This window comes from Balaenoptera musculus, chromosome 2 (genome assembly GCF_009873245.2).
Source record: "Balaenoptera musculus isolate JJ_BM4_2016_0621 chromosome 2, mBalMus1.pri.v3, whole genome shotgun sequence".
NCBI lineage: Eukaryota > Metazoa > Chordata > Mammalia > Artiodactyla > Balaenopteridae > Balaenoptera > Balaenoptera musculus.
Window position 1 is genome coordinate 43,246,856 of NC_045786.1, and position 26,903 is coordinate 43,273,758.

Here is a 26,903-nt window from a genome sequence, read left to right on the forward strand (position 1 = left end):
ATGCTCCTCGTGGTTCTGGAAGGAAGGGAGGGAGGGAGGGAGGAAGGAAGGAAGGAAGGGAGGGAGGGAGGGAGGGAAAAACGAAGGAAGGAAGGAAGGGAGGAAGGAAGGAAGGAGGGAAATAACTAGAAGGCAGCATTTCCCAATGGGAGTTCCTTGGAACGTGAGTCCTCTGAGATGCTCAGAGAAAAACAAATCAACAACCATACCAAGGAGCAGTGGTTACATGGCCAAATAAGTTGGGAAACCATATGTATACTATGATGCTCTTGGAGAGTCATAGAATATGTTTGTGTTAAAGGCTCTGAGAAGGCCAGCTCTAAGGAAAGCTGGCTGACTTTGCTTTAGTCTATATTTCTCAGACTTATGGGATCCCAGGACTCTTTTATTCATGCTAACTCTTCCGGCACTTATGAAGTGTTGCTATGATACAGGATAGAAGGTAGCGAGGATTATGGGAGGTTCAAAAGGATATAGTGAGGACCACAGAGGGAGGATTTGAAGACAGGTGCGTGAAGGATGCAGCGTTTCAGCCTGATCTTGAAGGATGAGCAGGATCCCCATGGATGGAGAGGAGGGTAAAGGCTTCCAGGCTGGGATGCCTGAGATGTGCATGGGAGAGAGACATCTGGTTTTGGGAATAGGATTTAGGGAAGGTCATGATAGAAGGCAGGCTGGTCTCAGCTTCCACATCCAGCAGAGTTCCTGGTATCCAAAGCTGCGCAATAAGTCTTTGGTAAAATTATGAATGAATTATTGAGGGCCTTCTCATTGCCCTTCTGATGAGACTGGACTTTATTTTATGAGCCATTGTTTCCCAACTAGGGATTTGAGTCAGCATTGCATGTGAGCTTTCTTGAAACACACATATTCAGGGGCCGCATCCCTACAAATTATGATTCTCTGAGTCTATGGTGGGGAAGGGGGATGGGAGGAGAGGTGATCCAGGCATCTGGATGTCTTTAAAGCTCCCCAGAAGATTCTAAGTGAGCTCCCAGTAGAAAACAAATGTCAGAGCTGGTGGGGGTCCCTTGAGGGGTCTCCACCAGGGGTTAATTTCTCTGGCAGTTGCACATAAGATAAAATGGGGGAAGTGGCCCACTGATGAAATAAGCTTGGGACAGTCTGTGACATGACTCTTGGAGGTTGACATTAGCATATTGGAGGTTCTGAGAAGACCTGCTGTAAACCCAGCACTTCCGGAAGTAGCATTAGGAAGCCTAGGTTTAGAGATGGGCACGTACGTCAGCTTGGGTGCTTGGCTTCACCGTTTCTTTTCTGGACACTGCTGTTTCTCTTTCCAGACTTTCCAGGAATGAATTCTCCTGTCATTAGCATTTTTGTGAATGTCAAACGCAGTGAGCCCGGCCACCACTGAGGTGGGGCGCCCTGCTCCCAGAGAAGGTTCTAAGGGCTGGCGTGAAGTTATAAAAGTGGCCGTTTGCTTACAAAAGACTCTTGATTTCCTTAGTCATTTTCTGTCTGCGGCCAACATGGAAAGATGCAATATTGCGGTCTGAATAAGAGCCTGCTGCTTCCCAAGCTCCTTTCTCCACCTCTGAAATCATGTGGTGATCATGTTTCTGACTTCACACTGCTGATGCCAGGAAATGACTGGGATGGCCCCAGTTTAGAGCAGCAGCTTGCAGATGCTAGGCACGCCTCTGTGGACACTTAGTTCTTGCTTTAAACTGGCTACTGGGCAACCACACTGCTCCTCCTCGGTGTGGCTCTAAGGAGCTGGTGACTTTTAAAGAATCGGTGGAATTGATGGGCTCTGGGTTGTCCTAACCGATCCACACCCATCTGGCACTTGGGTTTCACTATAGATGCTCATTTCCTGTGCTGATGGCTTCTTGTTTGTTCTTTCAAACCACGACCTTCTCCATACAAGGGAGACACGTGTTACTGTCTGCCTGTTACCTTACTGAAGATGGGCAGACAGAAGCCTGGTAGTTACTGCTTTCAAAGTTAGCCGTGAGAGGGTGCTAGAAGCTCCCCTGGATGCCCAGGGCAGAGATTGGGGGATGGGCTCCTCTGTAGTGATGAGGCCACGGGGGCCCAAGGCTGCTGGTCTGGGGCCAAGTTCATGGTAGGCGCTCGCTTCCGGGAGGCACCACGGGCCTCCCCTCCCACTGGGATTTCCCCCACCCCTACCTACTCAAGGGATTGTTTGGGCACCTCCAGAATTAGTAATGGAAATGACCGTATTAGCTAATTATTCCCACTCTCCTTGCAGCCCATGAACCTGTGGAACATCACGAATGGTGTGATCATAAAATGGTCTCTGTTTCTACAGCTAATGTTCCTTAAGAGACTATGACAGTTACCTTTCAAGGCTATGCAATTCATTTGTTTCTTTATTGGATTCTTTAATCTACCTTGCATGTATTAAGCATCTGCTCTTACCAGGCACGATGCCCACGTCTGGGGATGGAGCTGCTCCATCTCTGCTCTACCTGAGAGCACCTGCCTCCTCCTATGAGACAGATGGGAGGACCCAGACAAGGGCATCCAGTGGGGTCGGTGGTGTCGGGATAACAGCCTGCCCTGGGCATGTGGGAACCCACTTGGCGGCTGGTGAACATTCATGCTACCCCATGAAACTTCGTTTTTCCCAGGATTCGCTCTACCTTGGCTTCACTCTTGTGCCTCCATGATGGCATGTTTTTCCACTCCATTATTTCTTCCTTCCTCTTTCACTATTTTTTTTTTTTTTTGGTCATGACTTGAATACTGTTATTTATCTCACCCAGATCCCCCCACCTCTGTTCTCTTCTGGTCATGGGTCTCCTATGTTGGGAAGCACTTCATGGTGGCTCACCTTTCAGGAAAGTACTTTTCTGTTGATTCGAGGCCCCACCCAGAAACCTGAAGATTTGGAGATGAGTCCCGGAGTGCAGGCAGAACTGAGTTCAAATCCACCCTCCTTTGCTTCTCGGTTTTGCATTCTGGGATGCGGACTGTTGGGTTTCAGCCTCTCAAGGGAGCCTTGGTTTCCTTGGGTCTAAAATGAGGATGGTAGGACCACCCCCTATTGTAATAGTTGTGAGAGTTAAAAATGAGAAACCTTGCCACGGTGCCCATCCAACACTGGTTGCGAGGCAGGCTTTGGCGGTCATTGTCATGATTCCTGAGCAGTTGCATAGACTGGCTCCATCTCCCATCTTGGGAGGTGTTAACCATGCTGTATTGGCAGCAGTGTTATTAAAGAGAAAGAAAGTCAAGGCCAACTTCAGTAGAGAGACTGAAGGCAGAGAGATCTGAGGGTTGAGGGGAGTATAACTGAGCCCCACAGTGAGCACTTCCCAGAGTACCTCCAATTCCCAGGAAGGGCAGTGGACAAGGACTTGTGCCTCCTGACCCCCTGACCTGCCGAACAGCCCCCTGCAGAAGGGGGATCTTCTTGGAAAGCCCTTGGCTCCCAGGAGCTCAGTTCACCTGCTCCATTCTCTTCCCCACTCTACTCATCACATCTGATCACATAGGTATTCCTGTAGGAAGCCTGTTGTCCTCCTCCCAGCCCAAGGGCTCTCTCCCTAACATAGCCAAGGATTACTTCTATTATACTGATTACTATTAATCCTATCGAACTCTTTTTTACTGAAGTATAGTTGACTTACAATATTGTGTTAGTTTCAGATGTACGGAAAAGTGATTGTTATGCATATATATATATATATATATATGTATATATATATTCTTTTTTTCTATTCTTTTCCATTATAGTTTATTACAGGATATTGAATACAGTTCCCTGTGCTATACAGTATATCTTTGCCATTAATCCCATCAGACTCTTACCTGTATTCTAGGCTAGAAGCCCTGGGCCACATGCTTTACATGCGTGAGTCTCATTTCATGTTTATGGCAATCCATGGGATGGAGTCATGTGCTCTGGTCAGTCTTGAAGCCAGAATTCAAATCCCAATGACCTGGCTCCTTAGACCAGGTTCTTAGCCATTATTTTATACAACCTTATTCAGTGAAACCTTTTCTATGGTACAGGACTCTTCTGTAGGCTCTCCAATCCTTTCTTTCATTCCTCTGTCCCCCTCCCTTCCTTTCCTACTTCTCTGCCTTCAAACGACATGGACTAAGCCCTTAGTCATGTCAGATCTGTTCATTTTCCCTAACCCCAGTGGGAATGTTTTATTATTCTTCATTCTAAGAATTAAGCCGCAGCTTTATTACCAGGGGCAGCCTGCATGCTTAGTCCTCAAGCCAACATCAACACCCCTCAGAACCCAGACCAGTACAGCACAATGGTTATAAGCACACTGTGTGGCAGCAGGTGCCAGGGCGTGAGTTTCTGCTTTGCTTCCTTAACCATGGGGCCACTGTCTGCCTCAGTCTTCTCATCTGTAAATGGAGGATTTTAATCATCCCAGGAACACAGTTTGTTGTGAGGATCATACGAGTGGATGTGTAAGCAGTTAGAATGGCACTTGGCACACAGGAAATGCTCTGTCAGGGTTAATCCTCATGACTTCTCTAAACCTGCCTTTCTCCCTCTTGGAGAACCCACAATTTTCCAAGAAGCTCCATCCTACAGGACTGCCTTCCAAAGACTAGCAGTAGCAAATTTGTTTTCCCTGGAGATCACTCCCCTGCCACTCTTCCCAACTTTGTACCATTCCGCTAGTAGCAGCACCGTGCTCCTGATGAGAGGTGAAAAGGTTTCCCTAGCTGTGAGGCTGCATGATACAAGCCCGCCTGCCTCCTACCCCAGCTCCCAACTTCTGAGGCTAAATCAGAAGGTGAGAGGCAAATAGCTCTGGGAGACTGTAGGTGTTTGGTAGCCTGGTGTGGCCTTGGTTCACCAATTTCTATTTGTCTGGGCCACCTCATTAGCTGCTGCCACCTTGGAAAGTTAGCATTTTATGGGCTTAACAATCCATTTGCATGAAAAAGCTTGGAACACTGGGATAGCCCTAGGATCAAGCTAATTAATACCCCTTTTCAAATTGGGGCTTTGGAGGGTAGATTGAACCTTTGAAAAGGAATTTTCTTTGACAGTACTACAAGTCATTGCAATAAAACCCAGGATGGGAGGAAGAAACTGGGAGGAAAATAGCTGAACACAAGAGGAAGCTGTCATTTCTGGAGGCGAATCGGCTGGGTATAGGCAGAAAAAAGAATGCTCTTCATGCAGATGAGGCCCACTGAGTCTTCCCTGGGCCTGCAGTCAGATAATTCTCAAACTTAATGATTTTCACATCTAATCCAAGGCAAAATTAGTCATTAGATATTGAAACAAAAGCAGGCAGGCTCCTATCTTGACAAGGAATCCTTCCAACTGAAATGGAATTATCTTTGGAATAATTAAAATGCTTGCTGAAGTATGAAAATGTTCCATTAGCTGGAGTTGCCTTTGTTGAGAAGTGCCCTCCTCATCCCCAAATAAACCACGATGGCCATGATCAAGGACAAGGAGGTACCGAGACCCAAATAGTTAATGTGATCAAACTCGACTCCTCATTGGCATCATTTCTGAGCCAGAGAACATAGTTCCTAATTGGAGGATGCTGGTGGTGTCAGCTCAGCAGCAGTTTTATTTGCAAGCAAGTGTGGCTGTGGTGCTTTCTCCTACTGAAGTCCCCAGATCTAAAGAGTCTGCACCGTAACAAAGAGAATGAAGCCTACAATAAAAGTATGGTACAGGATGGTTTTCCTAGAATGTCCCCAACATACTGAGTGTTTGTCAACAGTGTTTCCAAAGTTTAGATATCTTAATGCCAAAAGACTACAATGATGGAGCAACAGTGTTATTACCTGCCAAAACATGAATAGCTGTGGGCTTTCAAATTCATTTATTACAAGGAAGTGCTGTGGTCGCCCATGTAATCCATACCATTCTCTGTGAAGCTTGGTGTTTTGTGACATAATCAACCAGTCGCTTGTCACAGGTACATTACACCATCACAATGTGCCAAACACTATAGCAAATCAGCCTTCACTCATTAGCAGTGATTTATGACGATGGAGTCTTAACATCCAAGGGGTTTTTGTTTATGAAGACAAATACTTACTTCATTACCTTCTGTTTATGCCCAATGTATTCATCTTCTATATTTGTCAAACAGTACACATTTCTGAACATTACACAATCAACATTCCTCTAAATATTTTTACAATACTTAATAAAGTGAATTTAACAAAGGAAAACTTTCCAACATTTAAGCATAGATTTTATTTATTTATTTATTTTTAAATTTATTACTTATTTTATTTATTTTATTTTTGGCTGCATTGGGTCTTTGTTCCTGTACGCAGGCTTTCTCTAGCTGTGGCAAGCGGGGGCTACTCCTTGTTGCGGTGTGCAGGCTTCTCATCATGGTGGCTTCTCTTGTTGCAGAGCACGGGCTCTAGGCGCGCAGGCTCAGTAGTTGTGGCGCACGGGCTTTGTTGCTCTGCAGCATGTGGGATCTTCCCGGACCAGGGCTCGAACCCATGTCCCCTGCATTGGCAGGCAGATTCTTAACCCCTGTGCCACCAGGGAAGCCCCTAAACATAGATTTTAAGTGTAACATCTTCTAGACAAATATTTGAGATGACATTTCTAAAAAAGTCAGATTATTGTAAATGCTCGAAACCCTGTAAAAAATGAACAGAACACACGCATAAAGGCCAGTCCCTTGCAATAAAGCAGGTATAAATATATAAATACCATGGATTTAAAGTTGTTTTCTCACCATCTTTATTTTTATTCATACCATTTTTAAAGTTTTTGTCTTATTTTGTGCATGTGTGCACATGCATTTGTTTAATCCAAGAGTTACCTTCCTAAGAGTTTAGTAGTTTAACGAGAAACCACCGTGGAACAGCTGAGGCCACCAGCTCTGGTTGTTGTCTGGTTGTTTCTCAGTTGGGATACAGAATCAGATTGCTCAGTCCACAGTGATTCTGAGCCTCCAATCATCTGGCTCAGTCCATTCCCATAACTAAGTTCCTTTTAGTATGTCAAAGGATCCTTAAGTCCCTATCTTATATAGAGATTTTCATTTTTGAAACTTGGTATCTTTCCCAGAAATGATCAATTTTATGTTGTGTGTATCTGCCAGTTCCTGACCCATTGTTCTGTCATTTTGATTTATTGAGCTTGTCTGTTAACATTATTAAAAGCTTATGTATCTCGTATTATTATTTTATTCTAATTAGTTGGGCCATTTAGAGGTTTCATCTCCTAGGAAATGAGATTGAGCCTGTGTAATTAGCTCTCTTCTTTAGGACAGCTGGCTTATTCATCACCTTGGAATGCAGTGTTAGACCTTGCTCACCTGTTTAGTTTGTATGACCATGGGCGCTGATTGATTTTTCCTAGACTTGGAATAGTACTTGCTTCATCTGGGACTCTGTTTTATCTTTTTCTATTTACACAGGTGGAAACAAGTACACCACATGCCAAATGTTCCTCATTATTATGAGTACAGCAGAACAGAGGTCCCCTAACTTGTCACTGGTACACCACTTTTACACATTTTTGCCTATTTCCTTACCACCTGTACCATTATTTACATAACTTTCTCTTTAAATAACTTTAAATCTTAAAACTTTAAATCTTAAATAACTTTAAATCTACTTGTTTTAACCTAGCATCATCTTGAGCTATGGTAGGCATGAAACCATGCATTTGATGTATCAGTTTTATTTCAGTTAACTTTTTTTTTTTTTTTTTTTACTAAGTGCACATCAAAATAATGGCATAAGTATTGAAATGATGGGGTTGTCCTGATACCCCCAGACCCCTTGCATACTGCCAGGATATGTCATCACTGCATAGCTGAGGAGATCTGGTCAAAGACCATGTACAAAGGATTCTAATGGCTGGAAAGAGACAAATAATGTGATTACATTCAAAGGATTGTAAGAAACCCAAATCTCTCATTTGTAAAAGCACCAAATTAAAAGGAAATCTGAGTGGTTTATGAAGCCACATACTTTAGGAAAAATAGAGTATAATAAAATAAGATTGAAATGCATCACCTCAACAAAACCTGCTTTAGCTCCATTGGTAATTAAAGCGGTCCACAAGCCACAAAGCACATTTGCCCACCATCAACTCTCATCTGAGCCCTGAGCATCAGGGCTGGGTGGGCAGCAGAGTCTAGGTTGCCTTGGGTGTCGAGGAAAGACCACCTGAGGAGTAAGGAAGAGATGGAGCAAAGATCTGGGTTCAGAGCATTTAATGGAGGGAAGAGCCCTGGTGCAGAGAGCTGGGTGGGGAGGACCAGGTGCAGGTGGGGCTGAAGCAGAGGGAGAATGGAGCGTGGTCAGATAGCCAAGGGGCAGACTGTGGGCCATCGGACCAAGTGTGGACTTTGGCCATTGTGGAGTTTTGAGTAGGAAACTGATTTGAGCTGATCCCATTGACTACTGCATAGGGAAGGATTATATTGGATCAAGAGTGAAAACCAAGACCCTAGTCTTCCCCAAGTGAAAGCTCATGGAAGCTTGGCCAGGCGAATGTGGTTGTGAGGAGGAAGGGGGGTGGTGGGTGGGTGGAGGTTGGATTATATATGTATTGTGTGTGCGTGTGTATGTGTGTATGCATGTACATACACTATAATTTCATTTCTTTCTTGAAACTGTTAAGATGAAATATATTTTCTTAAAAGAATAGATACATGTATATGTGTACCTGAATCACTTTGCTGTACACCTGAAACTAATACAACATTGTTGATCAACTATATTCCAATATAAAATAAAAAATTAAGAAAAACGAGTTGCTGAAAAAAATGATTAAATATATTTTCTTAACACACACCATTATAAATATTCATCACAGGTATATTGATAATATATACTTAGATGTATTAATATAACATAATTAATACATTTATAATTTATAATATGATTAAATTATATTTTCTCTTTTGAGAAACAAACCCCAAACTCCTCTATCTTTTTTTTTGGATGGAAATAACTTGTGATGGCTTATAAAATAGTGTTTCCAGTGTGCTGTAAAAAAAAAAAAAAGGCATGGTGTAGTTTCTCCTGCTTTAGTAGTTGTCAGTTTAGTTGACAAAATATCAGCGTATCTTTTGAAGCCAGAGTTTTCACAATTATGGCTGACTTAACAGGTTATAGGCTTTGGCCTGAGCAACCAGGTGACTCCTGATGCTGTTTACTGAGATGGGTCAAATTGGGGCCTTGGGGGCAGAAGGTCTGGGAGTGCAGTGTGTGACCTTGGTCCTCTGCTTCTCTCCCTGCAGTGATCCCGAAGGTCACAAAGCACCTGCTCTCAAACCCTGTGTTTACCTGCATCATCCTGGCCGCCTGCATGGAGATTGCAGTGGTGGCTGGCTTCGCTGCCTTCTTGGGGAAGTATCTGGAGCAGCAATTTAACCTCACCACCTCTTCTGCCAACCAGCTGCTTGGTGAGTCTGTTTCTCAGCCTCCCAGGAGGGTGGAGAGAGGCTGTCACTGCTTGTAATCCTATAAGAATTGACTGAGACCCGCCAAACAGCCCAGACTGTGCCGCCCCTGCAGAAGCATATACATGTGGTCAGTGTGCAGAAGAATTTCAAAGTATTTTCTTGGAGTAAGATTTACTTGCCTGAGACAATTGCTAAAAGTACGTGATAATAAAGAGCTAAAATATAAAGTGTGCGTAGGAAGCATTGTGACAGGCCAGGAAGTCTATACATCGGTGTGAACTGGAGAATTGGGGGGAGGATGTGAGGAAGGAAGAGGGGAATCAAGATGGATCTTGAAAGTTTAGTAGGCTTTGGTCAAGAACATAAAAAAGCAAGAATATTCTTGGCAGCATAAAACCCACGGTCAGCAAATATAGAGGTTGGAAGCCATATGCTCCCCTCTATCCCTGTGCCCATGGCAGACGTAATTAATGGGTCATGACACTCCTCCCCAAGCTCGAGCGTGATCTTACCAGTCTTCTCAGCAGTAAACTACAGGAATCTGTTTCCAGTCCTTTGGAGCTGACATGCTAAAGAAAACCAGTTTGCCCTCATGAGAAGGAGCATTCCTTATACGCAGTAGGGAAAGTGGTCTCATGGCAGAGGAAGGAGAATGAAGGGTCAAGAATGACTTCCAGGTTTCTGACTCAGACAAGGGGTGGTACCATTTGTGAAACCTGGAAATAGCAGAAAAGAATCAGATCTGTAGGGAAGGTTGTGAGTTCAGAGTTGAAGTTGCTGAGTGTGAGATGGCTATGGTATATCTACATGATGTCCTATGCATGGTTTAGGGCTGAAGAAGAAGATGTGGGTTGCATCGGTTTGTGCATGGTAGTTGAGGACACAGGAGTGGAATTTGCAGAAGGAAAATGTGTAGAATTAGAATAGAGAGGGTGAAACACTGCCCATAAGGAGATACAGGAGGCCATAGAGAAGTTCAAGAAGCAACTCCTGAAAGAAATCCGTGGATCACGGGAGTCAAGGAAGAGATGATACCAAGAAGGAAGCTGTCAGCAGCATGAGAGCCCATGCGTGATGCGGCCTCACATGCCTCTGGTCCCTTCAACAACCAGGACGTCTTTCAGCCTGTGTCAGGGCTGTGTCCATGAAACGGCAGCAGGGGAGCAGCTCACAAGAGGGAAGGAACAGCCAGTGGCTGCAGGACACTTTCCCGAGCTTGGTGGTGGAGGGACGGAGAGAAGACATGGCGGGCAGTGTGTGTTGCAGTCAAGGGAGTGGAGTAGTGATGGTGCTGTTGCTAAGAGACAGTTGCTATTGTGACAGGAAGGACTTGAGCAGGTGTCTAAGCAGAGGGGAAAGAACCAGCAGAGGCGATGTGCAGAAAAGAGAGGGAGTATGGCGGACAGCCTTTGACAGAAGAGCTCATCTGTTCTGAAAGTGCAGAGAAGGAGAGACACATGAGGATGGCCCCTGAGAATGTGACAAGTCCGGCCTGGCAGTCGAGAGGGCTCCAGCCCCATGGAATTATCTTCTCTGTTAAGTAGAAGTAGATCATGTCCTGAGAGAAGTGGGCGAGGTGATATTTTCTGATCTCCTCCTTAGCATTTCCTTCACAAAATGGCCAATAAACCCATGTAAAGGTGCTCACCCGTCATGAGTCATCAGGAAAACACATATGAGCACCATGATGAAATACTAGTCCATGTCTGCCAGACTGATAGTACCAAGTGTTGGTGAGGATGTGGAGCCACTGGAACTCTCATACACTGCTGGTGGGAGTGCACAACGGTACAAACGCTTTGGAAAACTCTTTGGCAGTACCCATGAAAGCTAAAAGCATATGCTTACGCTGGGATCCAACCATTCCACTTCTGGGCATAAATCCAACAGAAATGAGTGTTTAGGTCCACTCATTTATATATGCGTAGGTAACAGTATCCAAAACAGCTTTATACATAATAGCCCCAAACTGGAAACAGCCCAAGTATCTATCGATACTAGAATGGGTAAGTAAATTATAGAATATTCATACAGTGGACTGTCATACAGCATGAGAAAGCAAGAGCTTGTATGCATGCCTCAATGTGGATGGATCTGACAGAGTTGAAAGATGTCAGACACAAAAGAGTACATATTTATGAATTAAAAAGAAGAAAAGTTAATTAAAGTGATAGAGGCCAGAATGATAGTTACCCTTGAGGGTGGAGGGAATGGGGGCACCAGGGAGCCCCTGGGGCTGCTGGAAATGTTTTAGTACAGGGGTGTATAAAGGGGCAAAAATTCATCACTGTTCCCTTAAGCTTATGCACTTCACTGGACGTAAGGTATCAAGTTAAAAAAAATTAAAACCCTACCAGCAATGATGTGGCCAGATCCCAGCACCTCTCCCTGGGAGCTGCTAGGGCAGCACAAGCCTTGTGTTTTTCTTTTTTACTAATAACTCTCTACCATACACTATTTTATAAGTATTTCTTCCAAGAGGTATTAGCAAGATGCAGTCAGCCCTTTAGTAGCTGTCTGACAGAGATAGGGTAAAATGTGTCTCTCTATAATTAAAGTTATAACTTCTTCATTATACCTACAATCTCTCAGGTTTTGCCCTCCAGCACCCAAAGAGTTTATCTCTCACTTCCTGATTTCTTTGCAGCAGCTCCTTACATTTTGATTACATGTGCTTCAAAGTTGGGGCTCTGTTCTATTTCAGGACGGATTTCCAAAGTTTTCTATCAACAAACAAATCAGTAGTCTTCAGGGCAGAAGGTCAAAAAACAATCTCGCCTTCCTGCACCTGTTTCTGTCCCAGGGACTCTGTCTGTTAGAGCACTTGCACAGGGAGACCCTCTCCCGCCACGTGGAGAGTCAGCGTGGTGGCCCATCTGTCGGTCCGTCCATCCGGCTGGCAGCCCAGGCAGGCAGGACACGTGCCCTCTCCCTGTGCCCTGCCCATAGCATCAGTCTGTTAGCATGAACTCTGGAAGGCTGGCTGCAGGAGGGGCTGGCAGGGGGCCTTTAGGGGACAGAGAGAGGCAGCGGAAGCGTAAGGCAAGGCTCGTGTCCAAAAATGCTTCATCAGTAGCCCCCTCAGACCCAGGGGATGGACCCCTGCAGTCATCCTGGGCCATCAGCGCTATCTCTGGGCCACCCACGAAGTCATCAGCAGATGGGGCAGAGTTCAGAAAAGAGCAACACAGACGATTAAGGGCTGATGGCATTGATTTATGCGAGAAGATAAAAAGGACTCAATCTGCATAGGTTAAGCTAATGAGGATGGAGTTTGGGGGAAGTTCTGATAACTGCCCGCATGCTAAAGCTGCACACATGTCAGGGAGGGAGAGGGAAGGCTGATGATGGCTCGGAGAAAAGGTGCCGAAAGCCTGTTATTGCCATAGTTACCATCATCAACAGGGGCCGCTCCCTGCTGCCTCTGATGGAAAATGGAACAAAATGCAACCTGCTCTCTGGGCGTGGGCTCTGGTCATCAGTATTCACTCACACAAATCCAATCTGCTCGCTGTTCCGTTCATCTTGAAAATAATCCCCAAGCGCCCACTCTGTGCTGGGCACCGTGCTAGGCACAGGGAGCCGGGACTGAACAGGATGGAACGGTTCTTGTCCTCAGGGAAGCTGCATCTTAGGAGGGGGAGAGAGAACAAGAAACAAGAAAACCAGAAATACCTGAGGCAGCTTCAGATATTGGGGAGAGCCATGCAAACAATAAAACAGGGCAAGAAACAGTAGGAAATCCCAAATGGGCTGCAGGACCACTCTAGATGGGGTGGTCTGGGAAGGCCTCCATGATGAGCATAGGGCCCAGCCAAGTAAAGATAGAGGGTAAGAATGTCCTAGAAGAGGAAACAGCAAGTGCAGAGAGTGGGGGCTTGAATGGATTTGGCCTGTTCCAGGGAGAGAGAGGAGGAGGATTGGGCATAGTTGGGGGAGCGGTATGGCATGGGGTATAGACAGGCAAATAAGGGCGAGGTCCTGAGGATCATCTATACCAGGACGAGAGAGAACCAAGCACAGATCATCCAAGAGCATCAAATAATACAGAGATACTATGTTTTTCAAAAAGTGTGATTTGTGCTATTTCCTTTGCAGAGCTCAGCCTCCCTGATTGTTTTTCTCACCCGAATATTAAAATTAATTTGCATTCCTTTAGCACATACCAGCTGATTGATGTAGTCAGTTGACCTAGAGGTCTGTTGATTGGCAAGGCAGAGGCAGCCTAAACTGGAAAATTGGCCATGCACAATCTACATGGTAGATAAATGACACACAGTAATTTAAAGCTGAGTTTAGATGAAGTGAATCGGAACAGAACAAAACCAAACAGGAGATTGGAACCCTAGGATCCTTTCTTCCTCCTAAGATGCCCTGAGTCTCTGAGAATCAGAAATAACAGGTTTATGGTCCTGCTGCCTTGCAGATAGCTCTGTTGATAAGAAAGGGAAAAAATATATATGCCAATTACTCACCAGGAGCTATGAAAAATATTGATTTGATTGATGCTGCTTCCTGAGAGGTCGCAGGACTGGTTAAAACACTGTCTCCGCAGGCTGGTGAGTTCTGGGACCTTTGTTTAAACAGCCTCCAGACCCTCCCTTGCCTGAAGAGTGGGAGAAAATCCCCAGTTTGATCCCCTTTCCCGCACCGCCTGGAAAACGCACAGAGGGCACATCACTGCTCCCTGATACTTTCCTCAAATGCGCGTGCGTGTTCCCAGCTGGTCTGACTTGTCTCTCGGTTGTTCCCACACCAGCTGGGTGTGTTTCCCACGAGGGTTCCCCACTTAGCATGAAAGGTGTATGACTTAGACTCCTAATCATTGAGTTTTTACGTGTCTGTCTTCCCCAATTTTCGTGAGCTCCTTGAGGGTAGAAATGAGGCCATCAACAGACACTTTGGGGCACAGTGGAGCAAGTGGCACCACAGTGGTGTCACAGGGAATCCTGTCCGTGCAGGACTCAGCCTCGGGCCTGGCACCCAGTGTCTGCATTGATTGGCCCCTCTTCCCTGGCTAATGGTCCTCTCCCCTCTGCTCTCCTCCAGGGATGACTGCGATCCCATGTGCCTGTCTGGGCATCTTCCTGGGCGGTCTCCTGGTGAAGAAACTCAGCCTGTCTGCCCTCGGGGCCATTCGGATGGCCATGCTCGTCAACCTGGTGTCCACCGCTTGTTACGTCTCCTTCCTCTTCCTGGGCTGTGACACGGGCCCTGTGGCTGGGGTTACTGTTCCCTATGGAAACACGTAAGTCCCAGAAAGGTCTCGCCACCCCTGCCTGCCCAGGATGCCAGGACCCTCTCTCCGGGGTAGGTTAATGGAGCCAGCTTTGTCCCTAGTGACCATGAGCTGGGAAGTCGATGATGCCTCTGCATCTTCCTCCCAGGGTCGAAGAATCCATGTGAACCTTCTGGGCAGAGAGAGCTGACTTCCACTGAAAGGCTCTCTCCCAGGCGGCCAAGGGAGCACTGGGGAGACAGTCAGACGTTCACTCCCCAGAGGACTCAAATGCCTATTTTTGGCATTTGACTTTAGGAATGACGTGAAGATAGAAAATTAAAAATAAGTTTTATTTTAAAATTCAGCTTAAAATAAAAGACAGAAGAGACTTCAACAATTCCCTTTTTTTTTTTTTTTGGCCGCATGCACGGCATACGGGATCTTAGTTCCCTGACCACGGATCAAACCTACGCGCCCTGCAATGGAAGCACAGAGTCTTAACTGCTGAATCACCAGGGAAGTCCCAACAATTCCTTAAACCATCAAAAGCTATCTTTAGGCTCACATAGTAATTACAGGGTCTGAGACATGGTAGGTATTGATAAGTGTGGGAGGGAGAGATGGAGGGGAATAAAGGAGAGAAGAATGGAAAGAAGTTAGCTCTTGTAGGACAACTTATTTCCTAGTTATTATCCCAAGACTTTGAACTAAAGTCCAATCAGACTTGCCCTTAGAGGGAATTACAGAGAGTCCTTACATATCCAGTGCCAATAGCTGTCCCCTTTTCTACATGAGACTCTGCAGCTGCCTTGGCAATCCAGTTTGGAGTATCAGGGCTGCAGCATGGTTGGCCTGCAGGGTACCAGTTCCTCTCCACACAAGTCTCCTCCTCTGAGCAGGCCACCAGGCCTTCTCCTGAAGTTAAGTCAGGAGAAGTAGGGCCGGGCTTATCTGCCACCCTGCGAGGTCAGACAGGCAGAATGGGAGCACACGGGCAGAGGCAGCTTCTGTATATCCATGCACAGTCCAAGCACTGATGGCCCTCCTTCCCTGAACCATGACCACAGAGGGCAGAGGGCTGTCACTGGGGGGATCCAACAGAAGTTGACCTTTCTCTGATGGGCTCCACGTTTCCTGTCTTTTCCAGCTCATCACCTGGCTCGGCCCTGGACCCCTACTCGTCCTGCAATAAAAACTGTGAATGCCAGACGGATTCCTTCACTCCAGTGTGTGGAGCAGATGGCATCACCTACCTGTCTGCCTGCTTTGCTGGCTGCAACAGCATGGTATTGGTGATTTTCTGATGGGGTGGGATGGGGCAGGGGACTCAGCTAAAGTAGCTTAAAACCCAAGGTCAAGGGCAAGAGTGGGCAACCACACGTGTCCCCTACTTTGTGTTCCTGCACTGTGAATTTATCTCAGCCTCTGCCCTGCTCTAGTGGAGGATTCTCCATCAGCAGGATGGGAGGCCTGCCAGGCCATCCAGCTGCTTCTTGCTAAATCAAGTAGGTTTCCAAAAAGTGTCTTCGAGCAACTGAAAGTAAAAATTCAAAGGAAGCTCTGTGGAGCCAGAGGAAAAGATTGTGGTTCGAAGAACTCACAAAAGGTATCAATGGAATGGGTTGACTCTACAGGTAATGAGCTCCCCATCAACAAAAGTATGTAAAGAAAGGCTAGAAAACCACTTATCAGGGAAGACCTCTTCCAAACCTGAGGTTATGTGGCACTAATCCAACCTGTTCTCTGCTCAGTTTCCTTTGCCCTTTTCTTCTTAGCTAGATGCCTCCCACCTTTTTCCATCCTCCCACTATCATTTTTTTTTTTGGCTCTTTCCTTCTCAGCATGAATTATACAATTGGCTGTCAGCCTGCAGCTTTCCACATTCTCTGCATGAAAACTTGAGGCTAAGGGACTGCTCACCCAGTCTTGCTGATCCCACCTTGCAGGCGTCTCTTGCACCTGCCCTTCTTCTGCATCCACACCACCACTGCCCTGGTACAGGCCCTCCTCATCTCTTGCTTGGTCCAGTGTAGTAGTTGCCTCCCTGGCCTCACAACTCAGAATCACCCCCTGCTGGTCTGTCTTCTACACTGAAGCCAGAATGATTTCTGTAATACTGCATAGGACCCTTTCTAATGCTACTGTCAGCTAGAAGATAAGATCTAGGCACTGAATTGGGTTTGTGTGTGTCTTCAGCACGTGTCTGTCCTCCACCATGCTCTTCAGCTGTGCTTCCTTTCAGTTTGTGGTATTCAGCTTTCCCCACACAACATGTGTCTTTTCCTACTTCTCCCTCCAATTGGACAACTCCTACTCACCTGTCAATACCCTACTCAAATGCCCCCTTCTCTGTGATACCATCCCTGCCCTCCTTTATCTTTGGGGTTCTTGACCCTGCAGTCTTAGTACCTGTCTGTCCTGGAGGCACTTCTCTCGTTTCACTGCAGTGATCTGTTTGTCATTTGCCCTGACCTGTGAGTTTCCTAAGTGAGAGCTGACATCCACAAGTGCTCCATAAATGTCCAGAAATGTATAGATTGAAAGAAAGATAAGAAGGCTGAGTGGCTGCATTCAAGGAACTTAGAGTTGAAATCATTTGTTTCATCGGCTTTCCACATCCTGTATCTTTTGGGAGTAGCGATTTCTCCGAAGGAAGAAAAATTGATCATTTATTTTCATTTCCAAAGATCTCATTTTTCCTTGCATTTAACATTTAGATTCTTGGCCGGTTACTACCATTTTTCTATAGAGAAAGTAAATCACCCTGGGGGGAGGGGAACTGATTTTTTAAATTAGATGATAAAGCAGTTTCTTCAAGTGAGAGGAAATGAATTTTTAAAAAGAGATGGGACCTTGAGAATGGTTAAAATAAAAATACAAGCTATTCTTTTTCATGACAGCAATTTCATTAACATTTTAATGTCCAAAAAGTTATATTGTAAATCAGTTTTGGTTACTGTGCTGTTATAAGAATGACATTGACTCAGTATAGGCTAGTATCCTGAGACCAAAGCAGTCTATTCCAGAGCATTTTCTGACCAAAAAATAGTCTAGAAAAATCCATGTCTCCTGATCTTGCATGGATGAGAGTCTTATTGAATAAGAGCCTAATCAGGCCCGGGTTTGCTTCTAGCTGCTGAAACAGCAAGCTGTGGAATGCAATTATCATCAGAGGGCAAGCTTCTTCGCTTCCCTCTGGACATATGGTTTATTCCCCAGACACCTGCCTTTTCTTCACAGTACCGTAGACCTCATGTTGTCTGCTGGGGTGCAGGCAAAGCAGAGAGGTGATATCCCCCCCACAATTACAAGGCAGAGATTGAGAAAACCCCAGGGCTGGGGTGGGAATAACACTCCACCCCGCGGAGGCAGATCTCTGGAGGCCCTGCCTTCCAATGGGTGGACGAGGGCTTTGGGGCCACAGAGCCACGTGTATCCTGGAAAGGGGCCTTTGTGATGGTCGAGCCCTAAAAACAACCACAACCATAAAACTTGCAACAGCAGCAAGTTTTTCCGAGAGCCGGTGCGGGCCAGGTGACGGGGCCTTCCACGTGTCCCTCATGGCCCGTGGCAGCTTGGCCCAGAGTCAGAGGAATCTCAGTATTTTGAGAAAATGCCAAAACAGTGGATTAGATTCCTGGTACGTTTACTCCCTCCTCCTCTTCCTCTTCCTTTCTTGTCTCCAAGCTCCCCCCAGAAATCTTCCACAGACTACAGTCTTCTTCATCTCTCTTCCCTCTTTCCCCTTTTTGTAGTTATTCCTTCTGCATCCACTGGAGTCCTTTCCCAGTGTCAACGCAGCCATTCTTTCACCTATACCCCCAGCCCCGCATATACTGGGTTGGCCGAAAAGTTCATTCGGTTCGTGAATACATTAAAGTTTTGGGTGAAAATGAAAAATGTCTTTATTTTTTACTTAAAACCAAATGAACTTTTTGGCCAACCCAATATCTCACTCATCCTCATAATAGCCTGGGCAAGGAGGCGTTCTGCTTATTCCCTGATTACAGATTAGTCCCTTGGCCAAGGTCACGCAGAGCATGGTGGCTTTGGCGCGGGAACGCAGGGTCTGTCTGACACCAATCCCAGTGTCTTCCTCTGACCCTGTGACTTCCCTCTTTAGGATCCCTACCTTTTTTCCACCAGAAAGAAGCTCTCCATGCATGCCCCCCACAGTCGGGACATTGTGCCTTCATGATCTGGCCCTGCTGCCTTTCCAGCCTCAACCTCCCCACTCTGCCCACCTTCTGAGGAACCACTAGCTGTGTCAAACTTCTTGGGGTGCCCCCAGCACACCCAGTTCTCTCTTACCTCCAGACCTTTGTCCATGCTGTTTCTTTCATCAGGGCTAGTCTTCCCCTAAGCCCTTCACATCCCTAACACCTCCTTATGCGCAGCTGAGATGCCTCCTCCTACTTCCTCACTGCTTCCAGGGCTGCACTGGCACCCCTCCTGCAGAGGCCTCAGCACCTGCCCCCTCCACTGGACTGAATGGCCCATGTTCGCCTGCGTCTCCATCACCAGTCCATCACTAGGCTCCAGTATCCACGGATGGGGTTCTGCTGTGGACCATTGCATTCCCAGTGTTAGCCATGGCTCTGGATAAAGGCCCCAGGCTTTCTGCTCCCAGCTGGAGGTTCTGTGCCAACCTCAGCAAGCCCCAGGGCGCCATGGGCAGTAATACCACAACTGGCAGGCAGGTTGGTTGGCTGGTGCAGATTTCAATCCTAAACACCTCTTGCATACTCATCTCTCCCCACTTGATAGCTTCCACCCAGACTTGTGAAAATTTCCCCTAACTCGATTAGATGCGAATAAGTCACTGATGAAATCATTCTGATTATTAGGAGATCTGGTTCACATTAGCGGTTTCCTGATATTAGACTTCCCTTTCTGCCCTGCTTGGGGGTTTTGTTTCTCATTTTCTGATCTCACTTCTCCTTGAGTGATAGTGATGGAAGTTTCCAGAATTGCATTTAATATACAATTTCTAATTCTTCTCATTGCATATGACCAGGAGGAATGACGAAAAAGATAGCAAGTTAATTTTGTAAGTTTCCTTTGGCATGAATATATTGTCCGGATTGTTTCTGTACCTTTCACTCTCAGAAGTAATTATTCTAACAGAAAGCATGTTGGTAGCTGCTGATTGACTGCTGGAAGTTGTATCCTTTTGATGTACTGAATAATTGACTTTAAAAAAGCTTCTATCAGCCACCAATGGAATGTTGAAAATCAGCACAAGTCCAGCACAGCAGTTTGTAGGGGGCTAATGATAGACAACTAATCTGTTCCCCCATCCAGGCAACAAGGATTTATTGAGCGCCCGTTTGAGTAGAGCCCTGAGTAGGTGCTATGTCGGGGAGGCGAGGGGGCAGCCCCATTTTGGATGCGTGCAGGGTGCCCCTCGTTCAATATCATGGGTCTCGGTCCTGGCTGCACATTAGAATTGCTTGGGAGCTTTTAAAACATGAGGTCTGAGGTCTATCCTCAGAGTCCTCAGAGATTCTGATTCCCTCTTTCTGGAGTGGGACCCTGCCATCAGTTTTGTTTTTTTTTTAAAGATTTAATTTATTTGTTTATTTATTTTTGGGCTGCGTTAGGTCTTCATTGCTGTGTGCGGGCTTTCTCTAGTTGCGGCGAGCGGGGGCTACTCTTCGTGGCGGTACTTGGGCTTCTCATTGTGGTGGCTTCTCTTGTTGCGGAGCATGGGCTCTAGGCGCGTGGGCTTCTGTAGTTGTGGCACACGGGCTCAGTAGTTGTGGCTCGTGGGCTCTAGAGTGCAGGCTCAGTAGTTGTGGTGCACGGGCTTAGTTGCTCTACCTGCCATCAGTTTTTTAAACACTCCTCCCACACACACACAAGTGTTTTTGTTATGTAACCAAGGTTGAGAACCACTGGGCACTGTTGACAGTTTGGGCTGTGTCATCCTTTGCTGTGGGACTAGAGGATGTTTAGCAGCACCCCTGGGGCTCTACCCACCGGATGCCAGTAGCAGTACTACCCCCTGCACCCTCTGCCATTTGTGAAACCACCAATGCCTCCAGATAGTTCCATAGGTCCCTGGGGGAGGAACAGAATTCCCCCCCCCCAGTTGGGAACCACTGCTCTAGTCAAAGGAATGAGTTCTTAAAATTTTCTAGAAACAGGGCAACATCTGAGCTGACACTGAGCATTCTCCTTTTCCATCTCACCATTATTGGGTTCACCCACTGTAGAAACCAAGCTGGAGGTTAGAGGTGCCATGTCGGCATATTCCTGCAGAAGAAACAAACTGGTCGATTAAATGCCATATCCGCCAGCAGGGGTATCTACAGTGGCTGAACCAAGGTTTGACAGCCTGGATATTTCATATACAAATCTAGATTTCTGGCCTCTCTGAAAGGCCAGAAAGGTGGATGAGAATTAACATGGCACCTGCACCCCGATGGGACAGCAGTTGCCTAGAGCTAAGAGGATACTGATGCTTTAGACAAGACATTTGATCTCCACTTAGCCATGGTCCCCACCACTGGTCACCCCAGACACTGGACCATTTTTCTCATCTGTTTCCTAATAGTCCCCAAAGGTCTGGAGTTTGCAAATCCTCTTGTATGGCCTGACCCCATTTGCCAGAACTGATTTAAAAGTCTGCCCTCATCCTGGTGATGGCTTGTCAGAGGGACTTGGGAATATTCTGAAGTCAAGCCCAATGAGGGCATTGCCACCTCAGGACATCTAATATATCTCAGGCCCTGGGCTAGACATTAGAAATATAAAGATGAATAAGGCAAGGAGATCATGTTTACCATAAGATGAGATGTAATATATTAATAGTTATGTTACAAGGGAACACCCAGGAGCAGCAGCTAACCTTATATGTTTATAATATCGTATTAAGTGAAAAAAGCACATTATAGAACAATATCTAGATTATGATCCCTTTTCATAAAGGAAAAGAAAAATCTAAATATTTGTATATCTCTGCATGGGAAAAGATTGGAAGGATAAGCCAGTTATATAAAATGTTCACAGAACATTATCTCTGGCTAGGACTAAAAACTTAATTTTTATATATTTCTTTACATTTTTCTGTATATTTCTAAATAGCCTAAAATGAACATGCATCCCTTCTCCAATAAGGAAAAACATTTTTATTTAAAAAAAAGATCCAGCATCAAAGGTTGGGTGCTTACAGTCTAATGGAAGGAAACAGGTATGTAGAGAAATTAGTGAACTTGGAGCCTTCTGCCTGCTTGGGTAGGAATCGGTTCAGGGTGGGGAGGGGCTGGAAGGAGAGAGTGTGGATGTCATTTCCTGGAGGAGGAGCAGGGCCAGGGCCAGGCTTCATCCACGGAGACTGCGTGGGTAGTTGCCCGGTGGATAGGATGCAAGGACATCCCAGCATGGAATGTGTGTGAGCATGGGGGGGTGGGGAGGCTTGAACCTCGTGACAAGGGCAAGGCTTTGGCTTGGAGTCTGGAAGGAGGAAGGTACAGGGAGGGGCCCGGTGTTCATTCTGAGCTGCAGCCGCCTCCTCCTCCTCTGTGCTCTGCCCACACTTTCCACCTGAGATGGCTGGAGCAAAGAGTAAGCCCGACGCTTCCCGAAGAACGGCCCTTTCCTTCCCCTCGGCAGGAGATAATTAAGGCTCTGACAGGATGCAGGTTACAGAGGTGAAGGGTGGACGGAGGTCTTGGTTTCATCGCAGGGTTTTTCTCCCTGGCCATTATCCTTCAGCTAGTGACCCTGCCAGGGAACAAGAGAGCGCATTTCTTCTTGGCAGTGTTTCAATCTCCCCTTTGCCTTGAGGCACGTGGGTTGACGGTGATAATCTTTGTGACGAGCTCCGAGGTCTTCACCTGGAAAAACCAGCTAGGGTTGGGTCAGTGAGGTGAAGAGATTCTAAGCTACAAAAAGACAGTAATAAATGACAGGAGAATGTCTGAGGAACTTCACTGAATCATGAAAGGATCCCATAGAAGTCTAGGACACATGCGAGTACGTTGTCATTCGAAGGAAGACGTCCCAGCTGTTGTGGTACAGTCTCAGTCCTTTGCCATCTCGGTCATCAGGCAGAAGCAGGACAGAACACTGCATGTGTTGGCACTCCCTCTGGCCAACCCCCTTTCTGAACTATAGCACTAGGGCCCGACCTTTAATAGAGATTGTCATTTCTTCCTGGTAACCGAATATATTTCAGAAAGAAAACCAAAAACAGTATTCCAGGATGCTGAGAATGAAACTTTCAAGTTTTCACAGGCTCTTCATACAAAGAACACCATCACCCCCATGCCTGTCCCCTTAGCAAAGTCATTTTTCAACCTAGAGATTAGTTTCATTTGTGCAGTTAATAGAATTGATCCATCAGTATTGAATATTGGGGGAAAAAACCCAAACAAAAACAACTTTATTTGCCAGATACTTCTGAAACACTGCTGAGGAGTATTTTGTTCTTATAATATGAGCTGTCAAAATAGCATGCTTATGATTTCCTTCATCAATAGAAAATGAATCCTAGATTCGAGAGAGTCATTTTTCTATTTTTATGCTCTCCAGCTTTATTGTAATTATTTATTCCATCATTGCATGTGAATAGAAACATTTCTCAATTTAAATTAATGACTGAATGTAGAACGAGAGTACAATTTTTAGTGACTGTGCTCTTCTTTTGTTGATTTCTTCTTCTGGAGTTTTAAATTTTTTTAAATAGATGATACATTTGTGTGGTTCAAAAACCAAAAAGGAGGGAGTGGAAATTCCTTTCTACCTCAGTCTCCTGTTCACCCACTTTTCAACCCACTACTCTGCCCAACAGATAATTGTATATCCTACTGGGTTTTAATGCACCAAAAGTTATTATTCTGTAGCTTGTTTATTTATTTTTTTAATTGAAGTATAGTTGACTTATAATGTGTTATTTTCAGCAAAGTGTACAGCAAAGTGATTCAGTTATACATATACGTAGATCCCTGTGCTATACAGTAGATCCTTGTTGGTTATCTATTTTATACTGTAGCTTGTTACTTGTGAGTTATTTTGTTGTTAATAATTTATCTTGGAGTTTTTTTCATATTAGTACATAAAGAGCACTCTGATACCTTTTTTACTGCTACATAATATTCCGTGTGTGGACCTATTGGAACGTATCTAACCAATTCCTGTTGATGGGCATTCAGGGCTGCAAAACTTTAGCTCCTGCAGACTGTGTTGTGACTTGAATTGTATACTGACATCATTTTGTGCCTGGGCAAGTCTGTCTGTAGGATAAGTTCTTGTAGAATTTCCAAGCCAGTCCCACTCTGTCCGCCAGGTCACCACTGCTTCCAAATGTGGTCAGGCCAGTTCCTCCATGAGCACCATGGTCACCTGATTATCAACGTGATCTCTCAGGGCAGGAAAGCTAGGTCCTGCCACCCCACGCCTGGCACCAGACAGAGACTCCAACTGTCCTGGAGGCAGTGGGGACCACATTCCTCCCCAGAGAACGGCAAACTGGGAAGACGTTCCTTTGCCACGGGATGGAAAACTGGACATTTGCCAGGTCAGGAGCAGTAGACTAATCTCCTGGAGCCTAGTGCACTTCCTTCACAGTTAAATATATTGGGGGCTGCTGAGGACAGCACTGGGGGGTACCACTTCATTCAGGCCGTGATTGTCTATAGGCCGTTGCCCAGGTCCAGCTGCATTCTGGGCTGGCGCCACCCACGGGACTGTTGTATACAAACAGGGTGAGAATTAGTATCCCAACCTCTATCTTCTCCTTCCCCCACACCCAGGTTATCCCTATATTTTCAAACTTCCTACTGCTTGGGGCTTTTGCAGGTCTCAGTGTTCCCACTTACATGCCCAGTTAATATCAGCTGAAAGGCTGTCCTGCTCTTCCTTCTCACTTGGGATCGTAGTGTGACGCCTCATTGGTGCAAAGTCCTCTCTTCCAGTTATGCACCCTGGGATGATTATTCCCACCACACTGGGACATCAGGGTGGAAGTTTCTCCCTAACCTGGCCTTGTACGCTCAGAGCCTCACAGGTCCTTTAGCACAATGGCCAGGGTGATCTGTGGTCTCTTCTATCACCTGAGCCCAAATAAAGGACATTTCCCATCCCTTGCCATAGGACTTAGGCTTAGCACTTTTCCTTGGATTCTCTGCAGGAAGGGTCCTAGGAATGTCCCAGCCTGCGCCCCAGGCCTCGGGGCCACCCAGCACTTTCTGTTCATTCTGTCAGATTGACTCATTTAACTAAAAAGGAAACCCAGCCAAGTCCCCACTCAGGTCACTCGGCTTACCTCCTCCCCAGCCTCTTTTCACAGCTCCTCTCAAATACATTAAATCTGAATAAATTAGTACAGAGTTGCCTAGAGCATTTGAGAGCGACCCATCCATTTCCAGCTTCTCTCCTCGGCACCAGCAAGCCAGTATGATCACTGGTCCTGTACCAGTTTCCTGCTTTTCCTCTCCTGGCATCTGTACCCTACAAGCGCTTATTCCTGTCCAATCAGCCTGTGCTGCCCTGGGTCCATTCTTGTCCCATTCCACCCCCTGGCTTTGTGCTCTCACCTGTCCCCTTTGCCTTGGCTGCAAATCCCAGGGTGGCTCAGCCCCGCTGTTCGCTCACGCCATTCACAGGATGTTGCCTTCCTGGTCACGTTCACCCTCACCCGGACCAGAAGGGCTGTATAATCACTGAGATAAAGGCATCTTATTTCTGACCCATTCCGTTAGGGCCTTGATCACAGGCCTAATGCAGAGAATTTCAGAAGGAGTTTTTTACTTATCAGAGCAGAGAGGAGCCGGGCAGTTTCCTCTTATGGTAAATGTAATACAGTTGAGCCATAGCCTAGGTACAGGGCAGAAATCTAAGACTGGGTGTAGGTTCCAATTACAGATTACTTATTAAACTAAACAGAGCTCACCAATCACACAGTTCATTCAAAGGGTTCTGATGACATCACATTCCTAAGGGGCTACGTGAGTCAGAACTCAGTTCCTGTGGTACTTGGCAAAACAAGACCACGGGCATCCACCGGGGGCCTGTTCCCTGTTTATACCTGAGCACTCTCTGAGGCCACGTGGTTCTAAGGACCCCAGTCCCAAATCTCTTTTTCCTCGCAGGCTACAGCAGGGATCAAAGAGAGGAGGATGGGAGTGGTTTGAACTAGGGCAGGGTTTGAGAGGTGTTTAGGATATGATAAAATGATTGGGACTTGAGGGTTCATTCATTCATTCATTCATTCCATACCATACTCTAGAGCTGGGGATAAGTCAGGGATTAAAACCGCAGTGTTTTCTGTCCTTATTAGCATTATGGTCACGAGGAAGATGGATTTGACGTAGGAGTAAGGGGTGAGGGAGGTCCACCAGGTCTCTATCAAGTTAACAGGGTGTCATTTCTAAGGCAAGAGATGTGGAGGGAAAGGAGATGGGGGCCAGGGGTATGTGTATCTGTCAGGGTTTGGTCAGGAAAACAGCACCCACAAGTCTTTTGGAAATAAAAGGGTTTAGTATAGGAAATAGAACTAACGTGAATGTGGAGGAGTTGGGAAATTAAGATCTGGAAGAAGTGAGATGAAGGACTGGAGAACAGTCACTCACTACATCCCCAGAAGTACCAGCTCAGGTGGGCAAGTCGAGGCATATGGGAAATTCCCAGGTGGCTGCTCAGTGAGATGAAGTGGGCATTCCGGGAAGGGTCTGGGGAAGCACATCAGCAAGCCTGCGTCCAGGTCAGTAGAGGTGGCCATGGGCCCTCTGTTGTCGGCAGGGTAGTCAGTAAAGAAGGCGGATGCACACAGGGATGCTAGGACCAGCCAGCTCCTTCTGGGCACCTCTGCGTGTGTCTGTCCCCGTGTCTGACCATTTGAGAGTAACGGCCTCTGGTTCACTTCCAGATCTCGTCCGTGTTTCCCTCTGGTTCAGCTTCATCCATGCAGGGAAGGGAATCCTAGGGAAATAGTTCCGGCTGTGGATGGCAAAGTAGTGCCAAGATGCCGGCACGGAATCCCACGCAGGGCACTCATCCCGGAGTCGGTGTTGATATCTCAACATGCTCAGAGGCTTAGGAAGGGGCATCCCGAGTGGGTCTGGGAGGGATATGGGCTAGGGATTAAATTTAGGAGAGTTATCGGAAAGCACGTAGATGTAAAACAATCTAGGGAAGAGTGCAGCGCGAGAAGGGAAGAAAGCCTGGACCAGAGCCCCAAGGAGCTCCAGCATTTTAAAGTGGGGTCGGGGGAAGGTGCCAGCAAGGAAGATGCAAAAGGAGCGACCAGAGAGGGAGGAAGGAAACCAGAGAGCAAGCTGTGGAAGTCAAGGAGG

At 46.3% G+C, this 26,903-nt stretch overlaps 1 protein-coding gene across 1 annotated transcript in view; it reads left to right on the plus strand.

The window, feature by feature from the left end:
• Positions 1-26,903, plus strand: part of SLCO3A1 (solute carrier organic anion transporter family member 3A1) — a 301,208-nt gene that overhangs the window by 267,161 nt on the left and 7,144 nt on the right. Inside the window, exons 5-7 of the mRNA XM_036841983.1 lie at positions 9,219-9,383; positions 14,433-14,631; positions 15,752-15,890. Coding sequence (XP_036697878.1) covers positions 9,219-9,383; positions 14,433-14,631; positions 15,752-15,890 — 503 coding nt within the window. The remainder of the gene's footprint in view (positions 1-9,218; positions 9,384-14,432; positions 14,632-15,751; positions 15,891-26,903) is intronic.